This window comes from Haplochromis burtoni, unplaced genomic scaffold (genome assembly GCF_018398535.1).
Source record: "Haplochromis burtoni strain Fernald_Lab_line unplaced genomic scaffold, NCSU_Asbu1 Contig_202, whole genome shotgun sequence".
Taxonomy (NCBI): Eukaryota; Metazoa; Chordata; class Actinopteri; order Cichliformes; family Cichlidae; genus Haplochromis; species Haplochromis burtoni.
Window position 1 is genome coordinate 716,420 of NW_024582563.1, and position 22,626 is coordinate 739,045.

General features: G+C 40.6%; 2 protein-coding genes across 4 annotated transcripts in view; one reads left to right on the forward strand and one right to left on the reverse strand.

Moving 5' to 3' along the window:
* Positions 1 to 10,273, reverse strand: part of LOC102291765 (E3 ubiquitin-protein ligase SH3RF3) — a 113,351-nt gene extending 103,078 nt beyond the window's left edge. Inside the window, exon 1 of one of the 2 annotated variants that reach the window (XM_005935739.3) lies at positions 5,020 to 10,273. In XM_005935739.3, coding sequence (XP_005935801.2) covers positions 5,020 to 5,439 — 420 coding nt within the window. In that variant the 5' untranslated portion in view covers positions 5,440 to 10,273. The remainder of the gene's footprint in view (positions 1 to 5,019) is intronic. The other variant, XM_014337935.2, reaches the window with a different exon arrangement.
* Positions 5,316 to 22,626, forward strand: part of edar (ectodysplasin A receptor) — a 42,414-nt gene continuing 25,103 nt past the window's right edge. Inside the window, exons 1-4 of one of the 2 annotated variants that reach the window (XM_042226231.1) lie at positions 5,316 to 5,431; positions 11,743 to 11,958; positions 12,376 to 13,333; positions 14,387 to 14,522. In XM_042226231.1, the coding sequence (XP_042082165.1) occupies positions 14,517 to 14,522 (6 nt within the window). In that variant the 5' untranslated portion in view covers positions 5,316 to 5,431; positions 11,743 to 11,958; positions 12,376 to 13,333; positions 14,387 to 14,516. Of the gene's footprint in view, positions 5,432 to 11,742; positions 13,334 to 14,386; positions 14,523 to 22,626 lie in introns of both variants that reach the window. The other variant, XM_005935741.3, reaches the window with a different exon arrangement.

The following is a 22,626-nucleotide window of genomic DNA, read 5'->3' on the forward strand; positions in this document are numbered from 1 at the left end:
TATTCTGGGGCAGCCCAACAAATTACTTTCAGTGTGACGATATGCAGCAGTTTGCTTGAACAGATATTTGATAGATCGGTTTAGCTCTGAATTTTGACTGTTGATGCTCAGGTACATCATAATTATCTGTAAATGACCAGAATATAATTCCGAAGAATATTCTTGATTCGTGATCACATCAAAATGATTGAGAACTTCGAATGTTTTATACTGTGCATAGCGATCCAAAATTAATCTCTTCTAAGACAAAATCTATCACTGACAGATGGATGAGCAGACGAACTGAATACCAAACAGGAGTCTGGGTAAGTCACTGAAGTATAAAAGAGAGCCCAAATAATCCATAAACCCCTAACTCTCAAAAAACAATCCACTCTAAAAGGACATATTCCTACCAAGGCCAACCTGCCAGAAGAAAGCCACTAAAAATTCATGAATCTGTGCGAGTCATCCTTCAGTGTCATCATCAGGTCCTGATGATAGCATTCTAATGCTTCAGAGTGCAGACGTCTTATTTGTCTCTCTTCAGACTTAGCAAGTGAAGACATTTCTGATCAAACCAATGCAAAAGGCTCTGTATCAAATAGGTTTCTGTAATGACATTGACCACATTCAAAAATAAGATCTGATTCACTCTGTGCCATGAGAAAAACGTGACCATAAATATGCCGGCATTTTTTCCCCCATTTTCCCAAGAAATTGGTTTTAGTTTTACACCTAAACCTTGATAAATGATTTTTTTTCTGTATAACAAACTTTACACAGAATGGCCCCAGTGGGTTCAAACCAGGAACACTCTTGCTATGATGTGGCAGGGCTAATCAGTGTACAACCATGCTTCCTTTGGGCTATCTACAACTGGACTGAAATTTAACGTACATACAGTGACACATTTTCTGGAAATCTAGCTAAAACACATGCTAAACAGGACTAAAACAAGAGAACTGAAAATTGAGAACAACGCTGCAGTCAGTATGAGAACTGATAATAAAAGACAGGTGCCATAACTGAGTCTGAGTATTACTGTGCTTTAATAAGACTTAACATAATTTAGTTGATTGACAAAGATCCACTCTCTTCCGCTTATCCAATTCAAAGTCTCAGGGGAGGGGCTGGAACCGATCCTGGCTGCCATAGGGCAAAAGGCGGAGCACACCCTGAATAGGTCACCAGTCTGTCACACAGCACAGAGAGACCAACAACCACTAACACGTATGGGCAATTTAGAATCACCAGTTAATCTAACCCCACTAACCACATGTCTTTGAACTGCGGGACAAAGCCAGAGCACCTGGAGAGAACCCATGCAGACACAAGGAGAAACATACACACAGAGAAAGGTGGATTTTGTTGTGAGGGAACAACAACACCATGCTGCCAAGATTGAAAGAGACTAAATATACTAAAATTGATTTACTATAAAAATCTTGTGCTATTCAAAGCAAAACAAAGAAAGAAAAACAACGAGCAAACAAATGCAACAGCTGATGTTCTTCACAACGACTGAGGGACTACTTAAGATGTATTAAAAATGCAATTTCTCCTTTCAAGTTAAGAGCAACACAGCAATTGAATGTTTGACCCCCAAAAAATGTTTGAGCAGAGGAAATAACGCTGTAAAGGTTTGTAAAAACAATGTGAAAGAGCTATTTTTTGACACTGTTATAGATGGGGATTGTAATCTCTCTTTCTGATTGGCAAAATAGACTTTATCGGTCTTGATAGACTTTAACTGGTCAAAGCACGAAGTCGGCAACAGAGGCTCAAGGAGCACAAAGAGCGGGGGAATTGCAGATCTCACTGCTGACTCAGCATGCCTGCCTCTTCTTCCTTTTCCATAGCAACACATTCATTCTAATCTACAACCCCAAATACATGATGTAGAGTGCTCTGTTTCACCTGTTTGACTCCCTCTGTGACCATGTGTGTTTGTGAGGTAGTGCTGCACAAGTGTGTCACTCAAAGAGAGAATTAAATCCTTTTGCGAGACCCCTGCTGTTTATATGTTGAGGTGTGTGCATCCAAATGCACACGCACACACACACACACACACACCACTGTTAGAGGAGATTAATTCACACTTTCATCACCAAGCCTTGGTCCCAGGAGAGCCTGGATGAGACTTGGACAAAGTGACTGCAGTGGGATTGCGGGGGGGCGTTAATGGGTTATAGGTGTGTGCACGTGTACTAGCGGGTGACTGTTTGTGTGTTCACTGACCAATAAAAGCTTGGTCCACAGTGGAGTCCTCTCCCATGGGGCCCTAAAACAAGCACAGACTGGCCACAATTAAGTAGTAAGCGTCCACTGTGCATGTATGTGGCTGCTTCGGACAACAGCTTCTGAAATCCATGTTAGTACGGCTGAAGTGATCTGCTGATTACTTGATTACTCAATAAATCGTGTATATTTACAAGTAAATGGTAACTGGACTGGTTCTTATGTGGTTCTTATTTCTACTCACAGCGCTTTATACAACATCCCTCATTCACCCATTCACACCTATTCATATAAGCACTTTTTCTAGTGCTTTCTATCTTGCATTCACACTCCAATGAACACATCAGAGAACAACTTGGAGTTCAGCATCTAGACCCAGGATACTTCGGCATGCAGGCGGGAGCAGCCAGGGATCGAATTCAATTAAATTCCAAAATCTGTTTTATTCATATAGTTCATAATCACAACAACAATAATAGCTTCAAGGGGTTGTAAGGTAAAGACCCTACAATAATAGAGAGAAACCCCCCACAGTCAAGCTACCCTCTTTGAGCAAGCACTAGGCGACAGTGAGAAGGAAAAATTCCCTTTAAATAGGAAGAAACCTCAGGCAGAACCAGGCTCAGGGAGGGGCGGCCACCTTCCGCAACTGGTTGGGGATGAAGCAGGTGGTGGATTGGCAGTGGATTGAACCAGCATAGCTCAGGAGGTAAAGTCACCTCCTGAGCTACAGCAACCCTAAATATTAAAAATTCCAGCAAATATAAAATATTTTCTGGATACCATTATTTCCGGTGCAAACTGCAAATCAAGATGTCACTTTGTGCTCCAGAGCAATTGTCCAAAAACTTTTTTAAAACTAACAGTTCAATATCCTTTCTACACTTTCTGTATAAAACTATTAAAATTATGAGAGCTTATATCACCACATGTCGCTTTTGCTGTTCCAAGCTCCAAAATTGCCTGTAGGCCCCTTAAAGTTTAACAAGCAAAGTGAAATAAAGGCTTAAGTGCTGGCAGAAATGTCACTGAGGGTCTGGATTTCTGTTCACCACCTCAAGCGCTCCACATCTTCAAACAATGCCTAGCTAATGTGAGAAAACTCAAGCACTGAATATGGTGTGAGACCTGACAGGAATGTTTTTAAGTTGCTTGAACATTCTTTGCCTCTGCATTTGGGGTGGCTGTAGCTCAGGTGGCAGAGCAGGTCAGCCACTAATCAGAAGGTCGGTGGTTCGATCCCAGGCTGCCTCCTGGCTGCATGCCAAATATCCTTGGGCAAGATACTAACCCCATGTTTGCCTACTGGTGGTGGTCAGAGGGCCCGGTGGCGCCAGTGTCCGACAGCCTCGCCTCTGTCAGTGCGCCCCAGGGCAGCTGTAGCTACAATGTAGCTTGCCATTGCCAGTGTGTGAATGTGTGAATGACTGAATGTAGTGTGAAGTGCTTTGGGGTCCTTAAGGACTGAGTAAAGCGCTATACAAATGCAGGCCATTTACCATCTTTCTTACTCAGGTCCTCACTAAATTCATGACGGAAACTCTTGTATACTCCAGCTCTAAGAAATCTCATTGTTCTTATCATAAAACCAACACACACACACACACAATATGTCCACAATAAATTTTGTAACATGTCGCAAATTCTTTTTCAAAGATCCTTCTGACACCTTACCACATTTATGGTTTTTAGCCAGTCTTTTCCATTAGCTGTTGAATTTTCTGATTTCACTGTCAGTATGCGTTTACAACTGAAATTCGAGTCTTGAAAAACATCTTAAAGCACTTTAGCTATTTGTACAAACATTTAAATTGTTTAATTGCAGGATGTTTAACCACACAATTCTGGTACTTCTGAATTCAGTAAAGCAAAAACAACAAAAACAAACAAAAAGAAAAACCCTGAGCATTTCTATCAAACCGCAAACCATAAGCTTTTCCAGATTTTAGACCCCAGGTGAAAATTCCAGCAAAAAGTCAATATTTTTGCAGCTAAGTGCAGATTGTCTCACATTTTACTGCTTAACTGACATATTCTTTAACAAGTTACAGCCATAAGACAATGCTGGCTGCACTGAAGTAAACAAAGCTCTCAGATCTACTCCCATTGAGTGTGAGTAATAAAACCTCAGAATGCTGCAGCCTGTGGGCGGCTGGACATTACCAGAAGTATGGCAACTGTAACACTGACCAGTGACCCCATCCTCTTCCATCTGTCTTCACGTTTGCCTCCCCTCTTGCTTTGCAAACTCAGTTCAGTTTAATTAGGTAACACAAGAGAGATTATAAATGAGTCACTACACATCTCTGTCTTTGTAACAGTATGGGAAAACCACAGCAATGCATTTCTCCTTTTCCATTCAGTTACATATTATGAACATTGGAAAGAAATGTTCTCATTCTCTCGATCAATGTATTCCATGACTTAGAGTCTTATTCCAAGTTTTTTTTCCTCCCTTCATTCAACTCATGACCAGAAGTATGACCGATGCATGAAATCACAGTTTATTTAATCAGGATATAATTGGAATGTTTGCATCTAACTACACAGCACCTGAATATCTGAGCAGGCGGATGATGAGCACGCTGATCTACAGTTCCAGTAATTAAAAGCGTGAGAAAGAACGCCCGTACTTTTCTCAGTACGGTACAGAGTGCCGTGCAAACAACCTTAAAGTTGTGCGTTACGTATTGCAAAATGAAAACCAACTAACTTTTTACAAAATTACGTATTTTCGAAAGTGTTGGATGTTAGGTGTCGTCATCCACATCGTGCACAATTGGGGGAAAAGTGACTAACCTTAACAGGAGAGCTCCTGGTGGCCACGGGAAGCTCCCTGATCGCTGTGCCCGGAGGAGAGGCGGATATCCCGGCTGCGTACCCCTGCAGCGAGCCCCCGGCTAGGGACTGCCTGCCTCCCGCTCCTACTCCCCCTCCTCCTCCGCTTCCTCGCTGGGGCCGCTGCTTGATACCATCCAGGAGGCGAACCAGGAGGATGTTAGCGGGCAGGTCGTCCACCCCGCAGTCCACCAGGATGCGGCACTCCGGGCAGCGGAGCTCGTTCCGGGAGCTGACAATGTTCTCCAGGCAGCGGCGGCAGAAGGTGTGCTGGCACGGTAGCACCTTAGCCGTGGTGTCCAGGCGCTCCAGGCACACCGAACACTCCAGCAGATCCAGCAGTGACGAGGACTCGTCCATGTCGGCGGAGAGGGTGAGCATCTGGGCTTCAGTGTCCGTGGGGACGCCGCGGCGACTGTTTCGTGTACCGTAGAAAAGAACCGGGGGCACAGAACATTCTGGGAGGCGGACTGACTGGGAAGCAGTCCACGGACGCCCTACGACGACGGTGTTCCCTCGTGCCGAGCGGTTCCCCGCTGAGTTGTGAATGTTCTCCGCTGTTCCGCGCCTCTCTCTCGCTGTCTCCCTCGGCGTGTTTATGTTGTTCGCTCGGCTCTCCGTGTGTCTCCCCCGCTCTCCAGCAGCTGTGCGGAAAGCGGTGAGGTCACGCTCTCATCATCATCATCCGCGCGCCGATCACAATTGCGGTGCGCGCTCACGCACCAAAGACAGATTGATAAAGACTGAGAGAGCGCGAGAGGGAGAGAGAGAGAGACCTTACACCTCAGAACCACCACAGGCATGCAGGCGGCTCCACAGCCCCCCTCGGTAATTACCAGCAGCCCGCTCTCTCACTCCTCACACCTTCACTCCAAATGGTTAAGAAGGAAGCTGGTATCGCTCCTTGAAAGGCCGAAAGGTTCTTTGCCATCTCACCTTCTTATACCTGTCATAAACAATTCATTCCTAGTTTTTGATTCTCCAAATCCTCACAGCTCGCAGCATCCAGAGATACAAAAGTTGATTCCTGGACGCTTTTTCTCGATTTTGTTCCCCTTTCTGTTCAAATGCGACCAACAGGGCGCGGGCTTGATCTCAGTCTCTATGCTATCTTTTTGTGTGATGCCTACCTGACAGGAGAAGACATCATTTTGATTACCTCAGTAACAACATCCAGCTGATGGTTGAGGGAATGGGAAAGGGTGGTTTGTGGCGACGCCTGGCGGTCGTTTCCTGTGACTTTTTAATTTAAATCAATTAGTCAGAGATTCTCAAAGTTTTCGTGACTCAGTGTCAATTTACGGAGGCAATGTACAACTGGGGCGCAGGGGAATAACGTATACATCACGCATTATTAATCATTTTTAATATAAGGAAAGTGTGGTCTGCTATCATAGGTAGAATAGATTATTTAAAACAGGAGTGATGGTCGCTCAGTAGTTATAGTATGACACGAACTTTGGATTAATTACATAGTAGTGCCTTCTTTCCTTGCTGTGCTTGCACATTTGTTCAGAAGTGGCAATTATTCTACGGACAACACTTTAAGAACCGTGGTTACGATCCACCCATCCTTTTAACGGCTTATCAAATTCAGGCTCATTCAGGCTGGGGACATACAGAGCCTAGCTCATATGACAATGGGCAGCTAATTGCCTCATTATAAACTACTTGGTTAGCGCAATGAGAAGGTCCTGGGTTCAAATCCACCAGCCACCCAGAGCCTTTCTTTGTGGACTTTGCATGTTCTTCTTATGCTTGTTTTCCGACTCTCCGTGTTAGCCTTGCAATACACTGGCGACCTGTCCAGGGTATACCCTGACTTTCGCCCTATGATAGCTGGGATAGGCTGCAGCCAACTGGATAAGCAAGTGAAAAATGAATGGTATCAATAGATGGTTCTAATGCAAAACCTCATTATCATTAGTTTCATTGCAAATTGTAAAAGGGAATGTCACTGAATAATTCCAGGATTCTATTTACAGATAACATTTTTGACAGCGCTACATTAGAAACATGGTAAGATGATTACAATGCCATTTCCTATGAAATGACATGACCTTTATTTAAAGATACAGGGAAAGAAATCTGTAACATTTCCACTGACCTATTCCTGGCATATGCTATATAATGAGCACAAACTAGACAAAGGACAAGGAAATGTGTGTATGTATGTGTGCGTGTGTGTTGGGGGGGTCCATGTATTACTCATTAGCCAAATCGCATTACAAATCTACATCATGTAAGCTAAATCAGTACACTGGCTTTAGTTTAAAGTTATGTTTAAGTTAAGTTTGGCTAGTATTGTTAATGTCACCAAGACAAATCCACAGCAAATTTCTGTACAAGTCAATTAAACTCTCTGCGAAGTGACGATAACATGACCATGTGGTCTGTTTCTCAGCCATAGTCTTTCTCAGCTCGTCCACCTGTTCAGACTTGCTCTGCTCTCACATTCAGGAGAGGCAGGGAGTGATTAAGACCACTGTGTGTGTCTGTGCTCATTTGTGTGTTTGCGAGTGTCTATGTCTGTGTGACTAAAGTGACGCCTTCCTGGTTGCAGGGTGAACCCACTCTTTACCACCCACGATGAAAAGAAGAGGGTGTACAGCTTAGGGATACAATAAGAAATAAGGAGTGTATGTGTGTGTGTGAGTGTGTCTGTTTGTGACACAGTATTGCAGATTTTTTGTTCATTTTTATGACAGTATCGGGCTGTTAAAATACACTTACGCATTCTGTACAAAGTTTTAAACACTGAAGAAGATTTCAGAGCAGAGAAGCACAGTTAAAATAATGTAATGAAGCATACTGATTTAAAAAAGCACTCTTACTGGAGTCCATGTGTTTGGTAATGAATGGTGTAGAGCTAAACAGATAAAAACTGCACAGCACAGTAAAGGCTATATTAAAGGAGCTGGAAAAGAAGCTTCTACAGCTAACTAGAAAAAGACTGAAATCAAGGGCTTGTTTTTTATGCCAGTAATGGGGTTATTTAAAAAAAATTCTCTGTGACACAGAGCTCCACTTGCCATTTATCTACAGAGGCCTCCCATTTCCTAAGGTGTATTTGTATGTCTATAGCCACGGAGCAATCCAATGCAACTCAGCTGCTAAAACACATGTATGTTGTTGTTATCAAGCCCTGATTCTCAATACCTCACTAGTGCAGCAGCCCACGAGTGCTGGCAGTGAACCAAAATTCATCCTGTCTCCCTCCCCTCTCGTTATCATACTCACTCCTGTCTTATGCCCAGTGTCTTTCATCTGCTTAACACAATTCTTCACAGCCAATGATTCAGAATTAGAGGGGAACTACAGAGAGAAGTGAACATAAATGATTATTGGATGAAAATCCCCTCAATCCATTTAAGCAGGATCGTCAGGGCTCCCTGTAGGATGCACTGCTGTCAATAATAGACAAAAGCTGGATGCTGTTTAACCAGCACACGTGTCAATTAAGAATGATAACTAGCTTTCTGCTAATATAAGGGGCTAGTCAACTCTCAGAGAAATTACAGAGTCTAACAATGTTGCAAAGCATGAACACACATGCACTCCACGTGCTTCTCTGCTGCAGTGCACATGCTGTTGTTTTGCATGTTAATGCTCTCTATTAGATACTGTAATGATGAGCTAAAAGATTATGCAAAAAAAAGTGTTATTTTTCATGTAATCAGTTAGTACAATAGTGCATTGCATGTAAGGTAAATTATATGTACATTTGTGTTGGGTTTATTTGAATTTTCTTTACATTTCCCAAGGAATGAGCGTCTGAAAATGGCAGATTGCTCAGTGCTTTGCAAAATAAGTTACAGTCAGCCTTGTGAGTGATTTCTTCGTGTATTTTGTGCTCTGTATTCAATTTTACTGCATAGTGCGCTGCAATGTTTCACTTTATTCTTAAAATAAATAAATAACTTATTGTTTTTATTACTGCAGTGTAGTTATTTTGCAATTGGATATTGTCCTCTGGGAAATTCTTGCCGTGATGAGCCATGAAAATAAACCTGATTTGTGCTGACCTCACTTCAGCTTCATTTATATTCACATTCCTCCTGCTGCTTTTCTTACAGCTGTTTACTTCTGCACAAATCTAGTTCACCAAAGTTTCACAGAATCCTATGTTATCTTCATCTTTATCAGTTCTAATTTCATCGGACTAAACTGAAGGAAGATTAAATCTTGTTTGCTTTAGGTATAAAAATATAATAAACATTTACTGTGCGTATATGTGTGGACGCGTGTGAGTGTATATGTGTAAATGGGTGGATCTTTACCATAAACCTATACCATACACCTCTCTCTCAGCCGCCAATGACTTTCCTTCATGCAAAAGTAGGTTAGCTGACACGACAGTTACCATGGCAACCGGCTCTTGCTTCCTCACTGAAGAGTGGTGCGTGTGTGTGTTCTCACTGAAAGACTTCCAGGGGTAATGGCAAGGTCATAGAGTCTGTTGTAGGCAGTTTCAGTAGTACAGCGTGCGCATTCCACACCTTTTTTAATGTGTAACAAAAAGAACAATGCTCAAGAGGTGTTGTCTACCTGCGATGTGACACATACAAAGTTATTTTTTTATTTTCTGTGGACTCTGACTACTCATAATAATATTGAAACATGATTCCATTTACACAGTAACCCTGAGATCAAGTGGAAAGCCTGTATAATTTGTGGTTGTGGTTATTAATATGAATCAGAAGAGATCAGTGGTTGCATTTTTATTCTGTCTTTTAAATATTGCACTCATCTATGGATTTTTTAAAATATTGTTTCGCTTTTTGGACATTTAAGCCTTATAAAAGGCATGAGAAGTGTGTTTTGGTGGTAAACTGAAGTCATCCTAATTCAATATACCAAACAAATTAGGCTTCCGCTGACTTCTGTCTTCTCAGAGCTACAGTGCTTTGATTGGAGCTTAGCTGGGTTATAAACAGGGTAGGCATTCTGTGACAGATGCTGTGCTCTTGTGATTCTTTGAAACTGAGATGTCCTACATCAATGCATTTTAAGACTTTGTAGAGCCTAAATATATTCTGCCAATGATTAGATTTGTTCATCAAGTAGTGGTAGCTGTAAACCTAATTTGTTTAGCATATTTTATAAAGACAGACCCCAAAAAATAAATTAGAAAAAAACATGAAGTGAATAAATAACAATCACATGTCATTCATGCCATGTATTATTAAAAGGAGAAAAATTATCAGAGCTGTCTATTTTTTTTTTTTTTTGCATCTTTGTCACATGCTTCAAACGATCAAACACATTTTAATATTAGACAAAGATAAACGGATTAAATACAAAATGCAGTTTTTCAATGCTGATTTCATTTATTAAGGGGAAAAGGTTATCCAAACCTACCTGGCCCTGTGTGAAAATGTATTTGCCTGCTAAAACATAACCGGTTGTGCCAGCAAGAAGTGCACTCAAGCATTTGCGAAAACTGACAATGAGTCTTTCACATCACTGTGGAGGAATTTTGGCTCACTCTTCTTTTCAGAATTGTTTTAATTCAGCCACATTGGAGGGTTTTCAAGCATGAATGGCCTGTTTAAGGACACGCCAAAGCAACACAATTGGATCTTAGTCTGGACTTTGACTAGGCCGATCCAAAACTCATTCAAAAGATTTGTTTTTTGAGTGGACTTGTTGGTGTGTTTTGTACTATTGTTCTGCTGAATAACTTGAGCTTCAGGGCATTAACTGTTTTGGTAGAGAGCATGTTCTTCTTATGCTTTGCTGCTTCAGGTCCTTTTTAGTCAGCACTAGTTTTCACCTCAGGACGCTCCCATGAATGACCCAGTCTCTTTGCTATTGGTGAATCATTAACACTGACCTTAACTGAGACAAGTGAGGCCTGAGGTACTTTAGATCTTGTTATTGAATTTGTTGTGATCTGGATGAGTCATCAGTGCACCACTCTTGGAGTAATTTGGGCAGACCGGCCACTACTGGAAAGATTCACCATTTGTGGATAATGGTTTTTACTGTTGTTTACTAGAGAACCAAAACCTTAGAAATGGCTTTGCAACCCTGGATTGAAAGATCTAAATGACTTTCTTCTTCATCTGTTCTTGAGTTTCTTTAGATCATGTCATGATGTGTTGCTTTCTGAGATCTTTTTTAAATACTTTTTCACATAATGTCAGGAAGATTTGTGTTTTTCAAATACATCCTGTTGAACTACATAGTTCACATTTAGCAGGCGGAAATAAGGATATTGTCTTGATTCGAATGCAGACCAGAGGAGCCATTAGAGCATGATAACTAAGGCTTCATTCATTTGAAACCTTGCTTTTCATTATAAGATGCACTACATTTTCCACATATAAGACGTATTAGATAAATTGCATGGTCTATTTAGAAAATTACATAACAAAAAAAAATCCTTTATCTCATGACATCTGCTTCTGTTTCTTTTCATTGCATTATGGTTCATCTGTCCCAGCTTGTCTCATTAAAGCATCTCTTTCATCATCTATGTCATATTATCTAAACTAAAGTGTGCTCCACCATCTACTGCAGTAAATACAGGTTTTGCTTAATATGTGTTTTTGTCCGGTGTGTGACAGAGCAGCCATCGTTCTCTCAGCAGAATTCATCACTTTTCTTGTTATCCCCTCCTCATCCTCTCTTTATCCCCTCCTCTCATCTAATCTCTTCTCCTCTCATCCTCCGTTTCAGTCAGGAAGCCCTGGACAGACATCAATGAGGCTCCAAAAGAGGAGCGAGGATGACAGAAAAAGAGAGAGAAAGAGAGAAGAGGATGGAGAAGGAAGAAGACGATGAAAAGAGGGCAAAGAAAGTGGGGGAAAAAACAGAAAGTGACCAAATAAAAGAAAAACAAAAAAGACATGAAAGACGAAGGCAGAGACGGATAGACGGACACCGAGATGAAGAGTAAGTAATTACAGGCCTCCCAGTGTTTTCAAAGCCCCTCTTTTATCTCATTCTTCCTGTGGCTGAGAAAAGGAGAAGGAGCGGAAAGGAAGAGGAGGAGGAGGAGGAGGAGGAGGAGGAGGAGAAGAAGACTAAAGTCGAAGCTTTATTCCAACTCAGACATCAGGCACCAGTTAGCTACATCACAGACACACTCAACCTATGTCTTGTGTGTGCGTGTGTGTATGTGTGTGTGTTTGTGGCGGTGGGGTATTTGCAGGGTGTTTATATTAAGAAGTTTAATTGTATATTTTCAGTCTTAATGTGCAACTTTTGTTTATCCATCTACAGTAGCAATACTGTGGTTATCATTTATTGTTTAATGTGTCGTTTGATGTTCTGTTGTTATTCCTTCACTGTTTAGCCTTCTTGTTTCAGCTGCTCTCTTTAGGGTTCACCACAGCGGATCATCTACCTCCATCTCACCCTATCCTGAGCATCCTCTTCTGTCACACCAATCCCCTCCGTATCCTCCATTACTACATCCATGAACCTTCTCTGAGGCCTTCCTCTTTTTCTTCTGCCTCGGCAGCTCCATCTTCTACGTCTTTCAACGTCCAGTCTATCCACGATCCTTCCTCAGCACATCTTCAAACCATCTCAGCCTTCCCTCTTTGTCTCCAAATCTGATTTCTCGCTCAGATGTAGTCATTTATAATCGTGTCCATCTTGGTGACTTTGAATGAAAATATTAGCATGTTCAACTTTGCCACTTCAAAATAAAAACATGAATAAACAACTTGCATGATCTCACACCATGCCAAGTGAAGTGGAATGAAGTAGCTGAGGTCACAGAGGTGGATGTGGTAGTTGTGGTGACACTTTTATGAATTATTAAATGTACACAAAGTGACCTTTAGTGACCTTATTCTGTTACTAATTAGACTTTCAGTGCAAACTATAACTGAGCTTCTTGTTTCCCTCATGACGACCATAGACTTGTTTAAGACTATAGTCATGCCACTGTGGTCTTATGAACGCTAGATGGCAGAGTCGAGTTGTAGCCTGTAGCACATTAATTGCCCCGACTGAAAAACATAGTCTACCTGGGCCACGTTAATCCGTTTCTTATCCAGGGCGGGGAGAAAACTTCTCACTTTTTTCTTATCAAGGAGGAGCCTGGAGACGCACCGACAAGCAGCGGCGCAGAGGCTGGGGCACAATTTGACTTTGCGGAGTAAAAACTCTTAGACAACTCTTAGAGTCAGTCCCTCGGCGATGCTCACCCGGCTCCACGCTCGAGATTGATCACCAATTACCGGGACTGATCATCGGGCAGCTTAGCCGGTAGCGCAGGGGAAAAACCAAACCAGTGCGCCCCGCTCCTGAGCTCCAGGTAAGAAGAGTGATCAGCTCCGCTCTCAGGAATGCAAGGACGGATTGCTGCAACACTCGGGGAAATTCCTGAGCAGCACTTTTTTATGCCAGGCAGACATGTGCTTCACTGTAATTTTCACTCAAAGGGGAAATGCACGAATTGTTGCTTTTATTTTGTTTTACGGGAAATGATAAAGAATCAGTGGACCATGGCATATTATCACACCGGCAATTCCTTTTCAGAAGTGACTTAAAACAACAGCGCACAAAGAAATCTTTCTGCTGTCATATAAACACTTGACAGGATGATTTTGGCGCAAGGCATAATTATCTAGTAATAAATAGTTTTGTTTATAGTGAACACGGCTGAATGAAAACATTTTCAATGTTATGATTTGCAGGAATGACAGCTTCAAGAAATACATTTTCTAACAGTGAGTGTGTGACAAGCATATAGCTAGATGATTGTGGAGCATGTTAAAGGTAGCTCACTGTACGTGTTGATGCAAAGGTTTTAGCCTAAGGTGGTAGAAAAATTTGATTGTTTTTCCATTTCTCACATTTTTCACATTTCCGACCTCAGTTGGTTCGTGATGAATGGTTGATAATGAATTGGATTAAGTACTGTGCTGATTACTTTGATTTGAAAAACGGATAGCGATTTCTATTATTAATTTCGTCTCAGTCAATCATTTTAGAGCTTCTATGAATAACAAGCCACGTCATACTTACAGTGCACGGCGTTATTTTTCCTGTGACACTTGAGGTAGTGCGCGTTTGTGACCTCGCACAACTTTCTCGTCTGTCTGCGTAATTGTTTTTCTGGTGCCGCCTGACTGTCCCGGGCCCCGGGCCCCCCAGGGGAAGTCCTGCCCGCAGACAGGCAGCTCGGCCCGGCTGGGGACATGCCGGGTCCTGCCGAGCCTCTGAAGTCTGCTGGCTGGCTTTGAACTGAAGCTGCTGGAGGTGGAAATCAATCCGTCTCGATCCCCCCTCTCTCTCTGTCTCTGTGTCTCTCACCCTGACTCTCTCTTCCCCTCACTCTCACTCTCTCTCTCTCTTTCCCCTGCAGCTCCCGGTGCAGACATCTCTTCTGCCACTGAATCTTTCATGTAGAAAGGCAAAGGATACACAGAGAAGAAACAGGAGGGATTGTAACTCATCTTCAAAAGAAGTTAATATGGTTTCTGAGGATTAAAGGGATGAAGGTAGAAAAACTAACAAAGCCAGCGCCTGTAGTCATGATCATCCTATACTAGGCTGAAGTGAATGGGAAATTTGTTTACTTACTCGCTTTTTTGGCGTGTTATCATTGCAAGTGTTTTTCTTGTGAAAGTTTAATGTTTAAATTTATGCTAGATGTCACAGCTGATTCCAATAGAGGAAGCATAACCATTTCCCCCCATGGAGAAATTTATAGAGCTCAGGAGGCCTTCTGGGGTTGAATGTTTCGTAAATGCTTCACACATCTAAGAGGAAACTCAACTAAAACACGTCATTTGGAGTTTACTTATGGTAGTGAAGTTATTTCAGCTCATTATTTTAGTTAGCGGGACAATTTATGATACAGCTGTTTGGTGGAGTCTTGTAGCCAAACTTACAGCACTGGGAACATGTGTAAGAGTTACAGTGACCCTGTGCATTTTGCATAATATGCAATATATTGCTTATAGCTTTATATGAAGAACATAAAAATCTAGGTCCCATTTATCCACAAATTAATACTTCCATTTATTTAGGAGGCATTTATTGCTTTTAGAGCTGAAAAAGTAGGCTAGATAAATTTTTTTACTATTACTTTTCTGCATTAGTTTTGCATTAGTTGTAAAATAAATGTGTCAGTTCATCAGCTTTCAAAACTTTTAAAATATATTCCATTAGTAGATAAATTATTTGATTTTAAGCTTTAGCTTAGTTCTACCCTTGTATAATAAAAAGGTTAGCTCTGTGAATATGCACACACACAAAAACGTTATAGCATCAAAGTAAATTGAAAGTAAATTTAAAGTACAAACAATGAAAATCCAAGTAATATTTTTATTTTTAAAAGTACATTTAAGTCTGCAGAGATTCTTAAAAGCACATACACAAATAAATGATTGTGTATTGTGTGAAGAGATACAGCAAATATTAAATGCCACCTAAATTAAATCATATGATCCTAAAATATGAGAATTGTTTTGTAATTTTACAGACAAAATTATAAAATAAGTCCAATGGCATTTATGATACTATTGTGATAAAGAGTGAAGTGAAAAACTGACCCTCCCAAACTCTTGGGGGGGGGGGCATTAATTACTCATTATGGGTCAACAGCTTAAAACAGGGCAGTGGTTCTTCTTTTCTGCGCTCCGTCATGGGCTTCCAGGGGGTCCCAAACAAAATGAGAAGTAGCAGCTCCACTTCATTGCATTTTATCTTTGCAATAATACTTTGTAATAATCCCAGCAAAGGAACATAAAAGCAAGAAAGCTTTTCTAATCATAGGTTTCATTCTCACCGCTATTATTTCCCCATGCACAGTGAAGGCAGTTCAACAAACCAATACTAAATCCTCTCCGTGTAGACCCCAGAGAGGGAAGTTTTAATCAAATTGGGGTTTGTGGTCTAATTTGTGTCTACTTACAATTCCTCCTGTGTATGGGTAACCTACTACATCAATGTCCTTCATGTAGAGTCTGTGGAGAGAGCGATCTGGCACTTTGTGTCTTACATTATGGAAAAATGCTGAGAGTGGTTTTAGAAATCAAAGTTCGGATAAACACATGCAAGAACGTTTGTGCCTTAAGATGAAGTTAAAATAGGTTGTCCTTTGCTGGTTGTCAATTAGAGGAATTCATGGGCATCGAGGATGCTTTCATCTCCAAATCTAGTGTTTCTCATTTGGTTGTTGAGACATTTTGCAGGTGGAGAGTCTGTGTGGGACCGTGTCATCAGTGCACTAAGTTGGGCACCTGTGCAGCTGAACATATGAGCTGTAAGATCTATGATAGCATGGGCCCTCCTTGGGCTGTTAGTGATGGCAGATGAAGGCATAAAGTGTGCCTTTGATGGTTTGCAAATACCTCTATGTAAATCTTTAAATTCCCAAATTTGGAGTCTTGGGTTGATTGACTAGGAATTTAGCTTTGAAGATTTCCCTTCTCTCACAACCACATCCATCCATCATGACAAGCTTCGGCTCAAAAGACTTAAATTATCCCTCAATTTCAGCCGCTTGAAAAATCTGAAAGCTTTTAGAAGGCACACCTATATGGTTCCTTTTTTAAAATCGTAGAAGTAGCAATGAACAGTGCAGATTGATTCTACTTTGAGCCAGAGTTTTAAAAGGCACTCGCTCTGTTGATTATGAGTGTGGCTAAATTCTTGCTAATCACATCAAATGAGTCATTGCTGTTAATGAAAAGCTTGTCCGCTGTTGATTTGAGCTTGATTTGATCATTAAACACTCTTTAACACTCTTTGTTACAGCACAGTGTCTTCTAGGAGCAAAAAGGCCAGTGAAACCTTTTTTAAGGGGCACACCCCAAAAACCTATTTATGCTAATTTTTGAAAGTTGTTTTTTTCTTTACTGTAGGTGTATTGAGAGAAGGAATAAGACATACAGAGGAATTTCAGGTAGAAGATTAAGCTTCCCACCTACAGTCAATGCAAAATAAACAGAGACAGACGTGGAGACAGGGAGAGAGATGTTATGCACCGGCAGAGCTAAAGAGAGAACAAGGGATCAAGGAGTGGAGACGATGAAAGACAGATCACCGGCAGGCAGAGAATCAAAGAGCACGGTGACTGACTTGAACTGTGATAGGTGTGTGCTGCATGTGTGTGTGTGTGTGTGTAGGCATTCGCGACTTCTTTTCATGTGCCCTAAGAGTTTGTTTTTCCTGCGCATTGAGTGGGAAGCTGACAGTAAGTCTGTAATTAAACCAATCAAAAGATGAAGAGACATGAAGAAACATCACACATGTACGCACACACACACACACACACACACACACACACATGCATGCACATAAACATACATTTCGCTTTGTGCGTTCAAATTATTGAAAGTGTGTTTCTGTTGTGCTTAAAAAATATGGACATTATTCACCATCAAGGACTCAAGTCCGTCTTCGAGCTGGCTCTCGTCATCGCGTCTCTTAGCGGCACATGTTTACACGAATCACGGTTCTCTAGATGATATCTGAGTCACTGCACTTGCTGCGTGTCCATGTCACAGTAGAATTGCACTCTGATTTGTTGGTGGAAATTCAAGTTGCAGCAAAGCATGTTTTGACGCTCTTGTGAAAACGCAGCTCGAATTGATAAAAGCACGGATGATGCTGTTGGGTGGGATTGGAGTAAATGGATATTTAGTGAGGAGGCAAGAGCCAGCTGTTGTCTGAGGTTTGGGTATGTCTCCAGAGTTGGAAATCCCTTTAATCAGCGTTTATTTTCACATCAAACTTAAGACAGTAATCATGTTGCAAATCAGATGTATTTATTTCCGGCTCATTTAGTTCCCCAATAGTGAGTCTTGATGGCTACTTCATTCAGTGAGTTTGACTTTCTCAAAGACTTGTCAAGACTTTTAAACTTTAATTTTTTTTTTAAAGACTAGTACAAGAAGTCAGTGAGATCCATTAATAGAAGTTTTGATTGAGTTTTTGATGGCCTGACTCAGCTGAAGGTGAAAGCGGTTGGTCTAATTTGAGTGACAGGCCTGCTGCCACCACCCCTTTATTTACTTTCCAGCTGCCTGCAAATCATTCAAAGGAGACAAAATGCCAGCAGCACATTCCTTCTTCATAATTCACTGGAGAAAAGAAAGACAGTTGGTGAGTTTATGATTACTGAGGATACCTAAATATGAAATGACAGCAAAATGGCCTCATTTTTAAACACATAGTTGGATTAATTTTGAAAGCTGCACATTGTTTAGGAGTAAAGTGTGATTTTATGCTTTTCGAGCAGGTTGTTAAGTGCAGGTAGCTGATTATGGCCACTGTTCAGTTAATGACATGGTGTTACACTGAATAGAATAGTTTATTTCTTTTCCCCCCCTGATAATTATAGGCTCGTGCAGTATGGGTTTTATGCTTATAATCTCGTTTTAATCTCTTTATAATTTGAGGTTGCATTGTGAAATTTTACTTTATTCTACTGCGTTTCAGTGATTTATCCTCTTGAGTGTAAAACCTGTCACAAAACATAACAACGTATGTATAAAAAGACGTACAGTCGTCCAGTTTCGGTGAAAATAAAAATCTGTGCTATGTAAGTCTTGTTAAAGTAGGTTGTTTATCGGAGATGGTGGAGGTTTAAATGACAGACTACAGAAACTTGATAGTGGGGAAATCCACAAAATGTGTGGTTTTCTGCTTTCTGTTTTATCTAGAAACCCACGCCACTGAAGTTTTACTACCTATAAGAAAACCGATAATTGACTTGCATAATATCCCAACACTATAGTTTACATTTTAACTGATCACAACTAATTGTCGGTTGGTAATTGGTATAAAGTTGTATACAGTCTGTTGTGATTCAGGGCTAATGTAGTGGGAATGTATTAAAACTATAAACTTCCTTAACATGTTAAAAAATGCACTAGAAATCAGATGTTGTAATAGGTGGAATCTTCTATAAAAAGACATCAAGTGAAGACATCTTGTGTTCTGACGGAGGCTTAAAGATGGTGATGCTGAAATAGAGCTGCCATTAGGTTTGCAAGAAAACAGATGGGTTTGAGGTGTTGTGCTTCTTGGATGCACATGCAGACAAACAAGATAGTTTAAGGCAGTCAGACTGTGTTACATGTGTTTGAAATTGTGCCTGGATTTGGCAGGTTGAGCCCTACTCTGTTAAGGGATCAAATCATTTGCCTGTTTAGGGATAGAGCTCCTCCAGAGAACGCTGATTAACTTTGGAACTTTGTTTATGACCTGGTTGGATTGTGTAGGAATGTGTTTATGGCAGCATTTGGCAGGTTTATTGGTTAAAAAGACCAACATTGCTTTTTTTTTTTATAGATGTTCAAATTGAAGTATAATTCTCCTCAGGTATACTGGATATGCTATATTAGATAGTTTGATTTCTTTTTTAATATGAGGAATGCATTAGTACTAATTGTGGTTTTCTTGCAAAACTTTAATTGTTTCTAAATTTGCATTTTTATGACACTAAGAATTAATTTTGGCATCACTTAAACATTATATAAAGTATATGACTATTAGGTATTTAGTTTTAACATGTACTTTCATCTGTATAACAAGAAGTTACATCGTGTTTAAGGATCATTAAAAATGTCATTAGGACAGGAAAAGGGGTCGGTTAGATGAAAAAGTGGGAGGAAGAGTGAAGGAACGATCTAAATGGGAAACAGATTTTTCCTTTTAGAAAAACCAAGAAATCCCAAGATGAAAAAAGGCTGGACCCTGCTGCTGATTTGATTGTCATCAGAAATTAAGTGCTTTTCAAGAGACCACAAACCATCCTCTTACCAAATTCTTCATTTTCTACATTGACTAGCTTGTTGGCTTTGTTCCCTGGCCACTGATTGGCCTAATACTTCACGGGGCAGGAAGTCAGGGTAATAAATATCCTTTACAGGGTTAAACACTGTTGCTGAAAAGCCATTTTCCACACAATCCATCTGTAACATTGCTTAATGATACAGACGTAGGAGAGCACAGAAGGAAGGAGTGAAATATACGTGGCGTATTTCCCAGAAAAAGCTTAATGAAAGGAATTAAATCAGTGACACAGAGGAGAAAGAGGCCAGCATCAGGAAAGAGCAATGTTTAAGATGATTACCATCATCACTGGGTTCACTAAAGATCGTATTAAAACACTGGTTGACCACTGGTGAGAACAAATTACATATAGAGTGACAATCAGACAATCTTTATGGCCTATAACAGATCTAAAAACAGGTGTACAAATGGTGGACTACCTACATGCTAACTAACCATCAGCCTCTTTTACTTTGAAACTCAGTGGTCTGTTTCGAGTCTGGGTTGCAATCTTGAAAGTTAAACCACTTAGTGAGCTGTATTTGCAGACAAGTTGGCATCTTCCAAGCAAAATACAGGGGACTCTGGCAGTCTGCGAACAAATAAAGCAATCACAATGAGGTCTTCAGTGCAGCACCAAATACCTCTTGGTGATCAGTTTCACCAAGCAACTTCCAGCTACCACTTGGGAAATGCTGATTTTTTACAAACAACCAGTGGTTGCCAGGTGGTCACAGGCAGGTCTCTTGGCCTGGGTGATTGGGACTAAAGATGCTTGAAACGTCAGTTTTCCAAGGACCCTTGTGAAGTTAGCCACAGTCTTTCATCTTACTTTCTGCTTTCTCCTTACTTAATCTTAGGCTTACTCCATAATGACTCTCTTTGGGGCTTTGCTGTAGGACTCTTCTAGTTTTTGCTGATGCTGAAGAGTGAATTTAGGACCGGTCAGACAATCCCCTCATTGTACTACATAATGAAAAACTTTAGCACTATGTTTCAGATGTAGCATTTTTATATACTAATATAATAATCCCCTGACTAAATGATCTCATTGGAATTAACATCTAAAGAACTAGACAGCTACATTGACAGGTAAAGTTGGATTGAAATTACATATATGAGAATTTGCACTTTTAAGAAAGTCTGTATCTTCAACAAGATGGGTTGAAGAGCACAAATACACCTGGCATCATTTTCAAGTTTTCTCTTCATTCCGTTTAGTTTATTTTGACAAAACCTGATCACAAAAACAACTTATTAGAAAATTGTCTTGGTTCAAGTTAAAATACGTCTTTTTACAATTTCACACACATGCTACAGGACTCGGTTTTCTGACTAACTTAAGTTAATAAATTAACAGCTTGCACACACAGCCTGTCTGCTCACGTTCTCAGGGTGGACATCCTCACGTAAACACTGGACAAAGTACTCTGAACCACATTTGTGGTCATTTCTGCTCCAGTAAGTGTAGCATGACCTCACACAAAAACACACAGAATCACTTGCATAGCTTCCAACAGCTATGGTATCACGACTTGTAATTAGTCCACTATACAACTCATACGAATTTCAGTCCTCAGACTGAACAGACTGCGACTGTCTGTTCCGTCCAAATAGTGATTGTTGACACGATAGATAGAATTAGTCCATTTCCCATAAAAAAGTAGATCGCATAAACTAATCATTGGACTTACACACACTTACACACTTGACAGCCTTTAGTGTTTTCTTTGAACATATATAATTTACTTATGCATTAAAATCTAAAGCATTACTGCAAAAATTCAAGCATATTGAGCACATTAAGCCACGTCTATGAGTGGTACATTGCTTCACTTGCACAAAAAAGAGGACAAGTGGAATTAGCAAGAAAGACGTGGAGCCTGTCTACTTAGTCCTTGTATGATGTAATCTATGGGAATTTCCAAAGACCAACATCTCCTTTCACCTGCAGGATGTAAACATCACCATAATGACTTTAAGTAAGTCTATCACATTTAGCTGACACATTTTGTTGCAGTCCATATCAATACAGACTTTAACCCGCTTTGAAGTTCTGCTCTGGATCTTTAGCAACATTACAGCATTATACTTGTCACTGTAGGCCAAACAGCTTTGGCAAAAGATGCCTTCTTTAGGTCTTGCTGATTAGTGTTACATGCGTTTAAGGTTAATGCGTTTGAAATTGTGCATTTTTGAAATAAAGCGAGATAAATTGCCGCCCCCTCGCTTTGTGGTATTGCACATTTAATTTCTTCCGCTAACAAAAACAGCAATCAGATGCAACCAAATGAAAAGCAGACATGAAGACAGAGCTAATGAAGCCAGCGAGGCACCAAAAGGCTTCTCGAAAATGTTTACTACTGTAAAAATGTACTACAGATGAACAATGCTGGACTGTGATTCATACACAGTACATTTGCTGTGTAACTAAGAGCAGCTTACACTCTTACTTAGTAATGACACAGCTAAAGACACAAGGGTTATTTATCGGTGATTTTAGGATCGTTAGAAGATTAATACCCTTGGGGGGGTTAAAGGCTTACTTTCATCTTAGACCTGCCCCGACAGAGAAAGCTGAGGTTAGAGAGACAGCGTGCGGGTTGAAAGAGGTAAAGCAGACTGTCAGAAGACACCAAGAGTCTTCAAACGCTGCCATGTTGGAGTTATGTGTGTGTGTTGTGCTTGGGTTTATGTGTGTATCACTTTAACCCCATAATGAGAAGCCTTGAGGGGGTCCATAGCCATTTGGCAGATCTTAATTTCCTGATTTCAAAAAAAAAAAAACTGTTTCCCCTTTTATCTCCTTTTCACTAG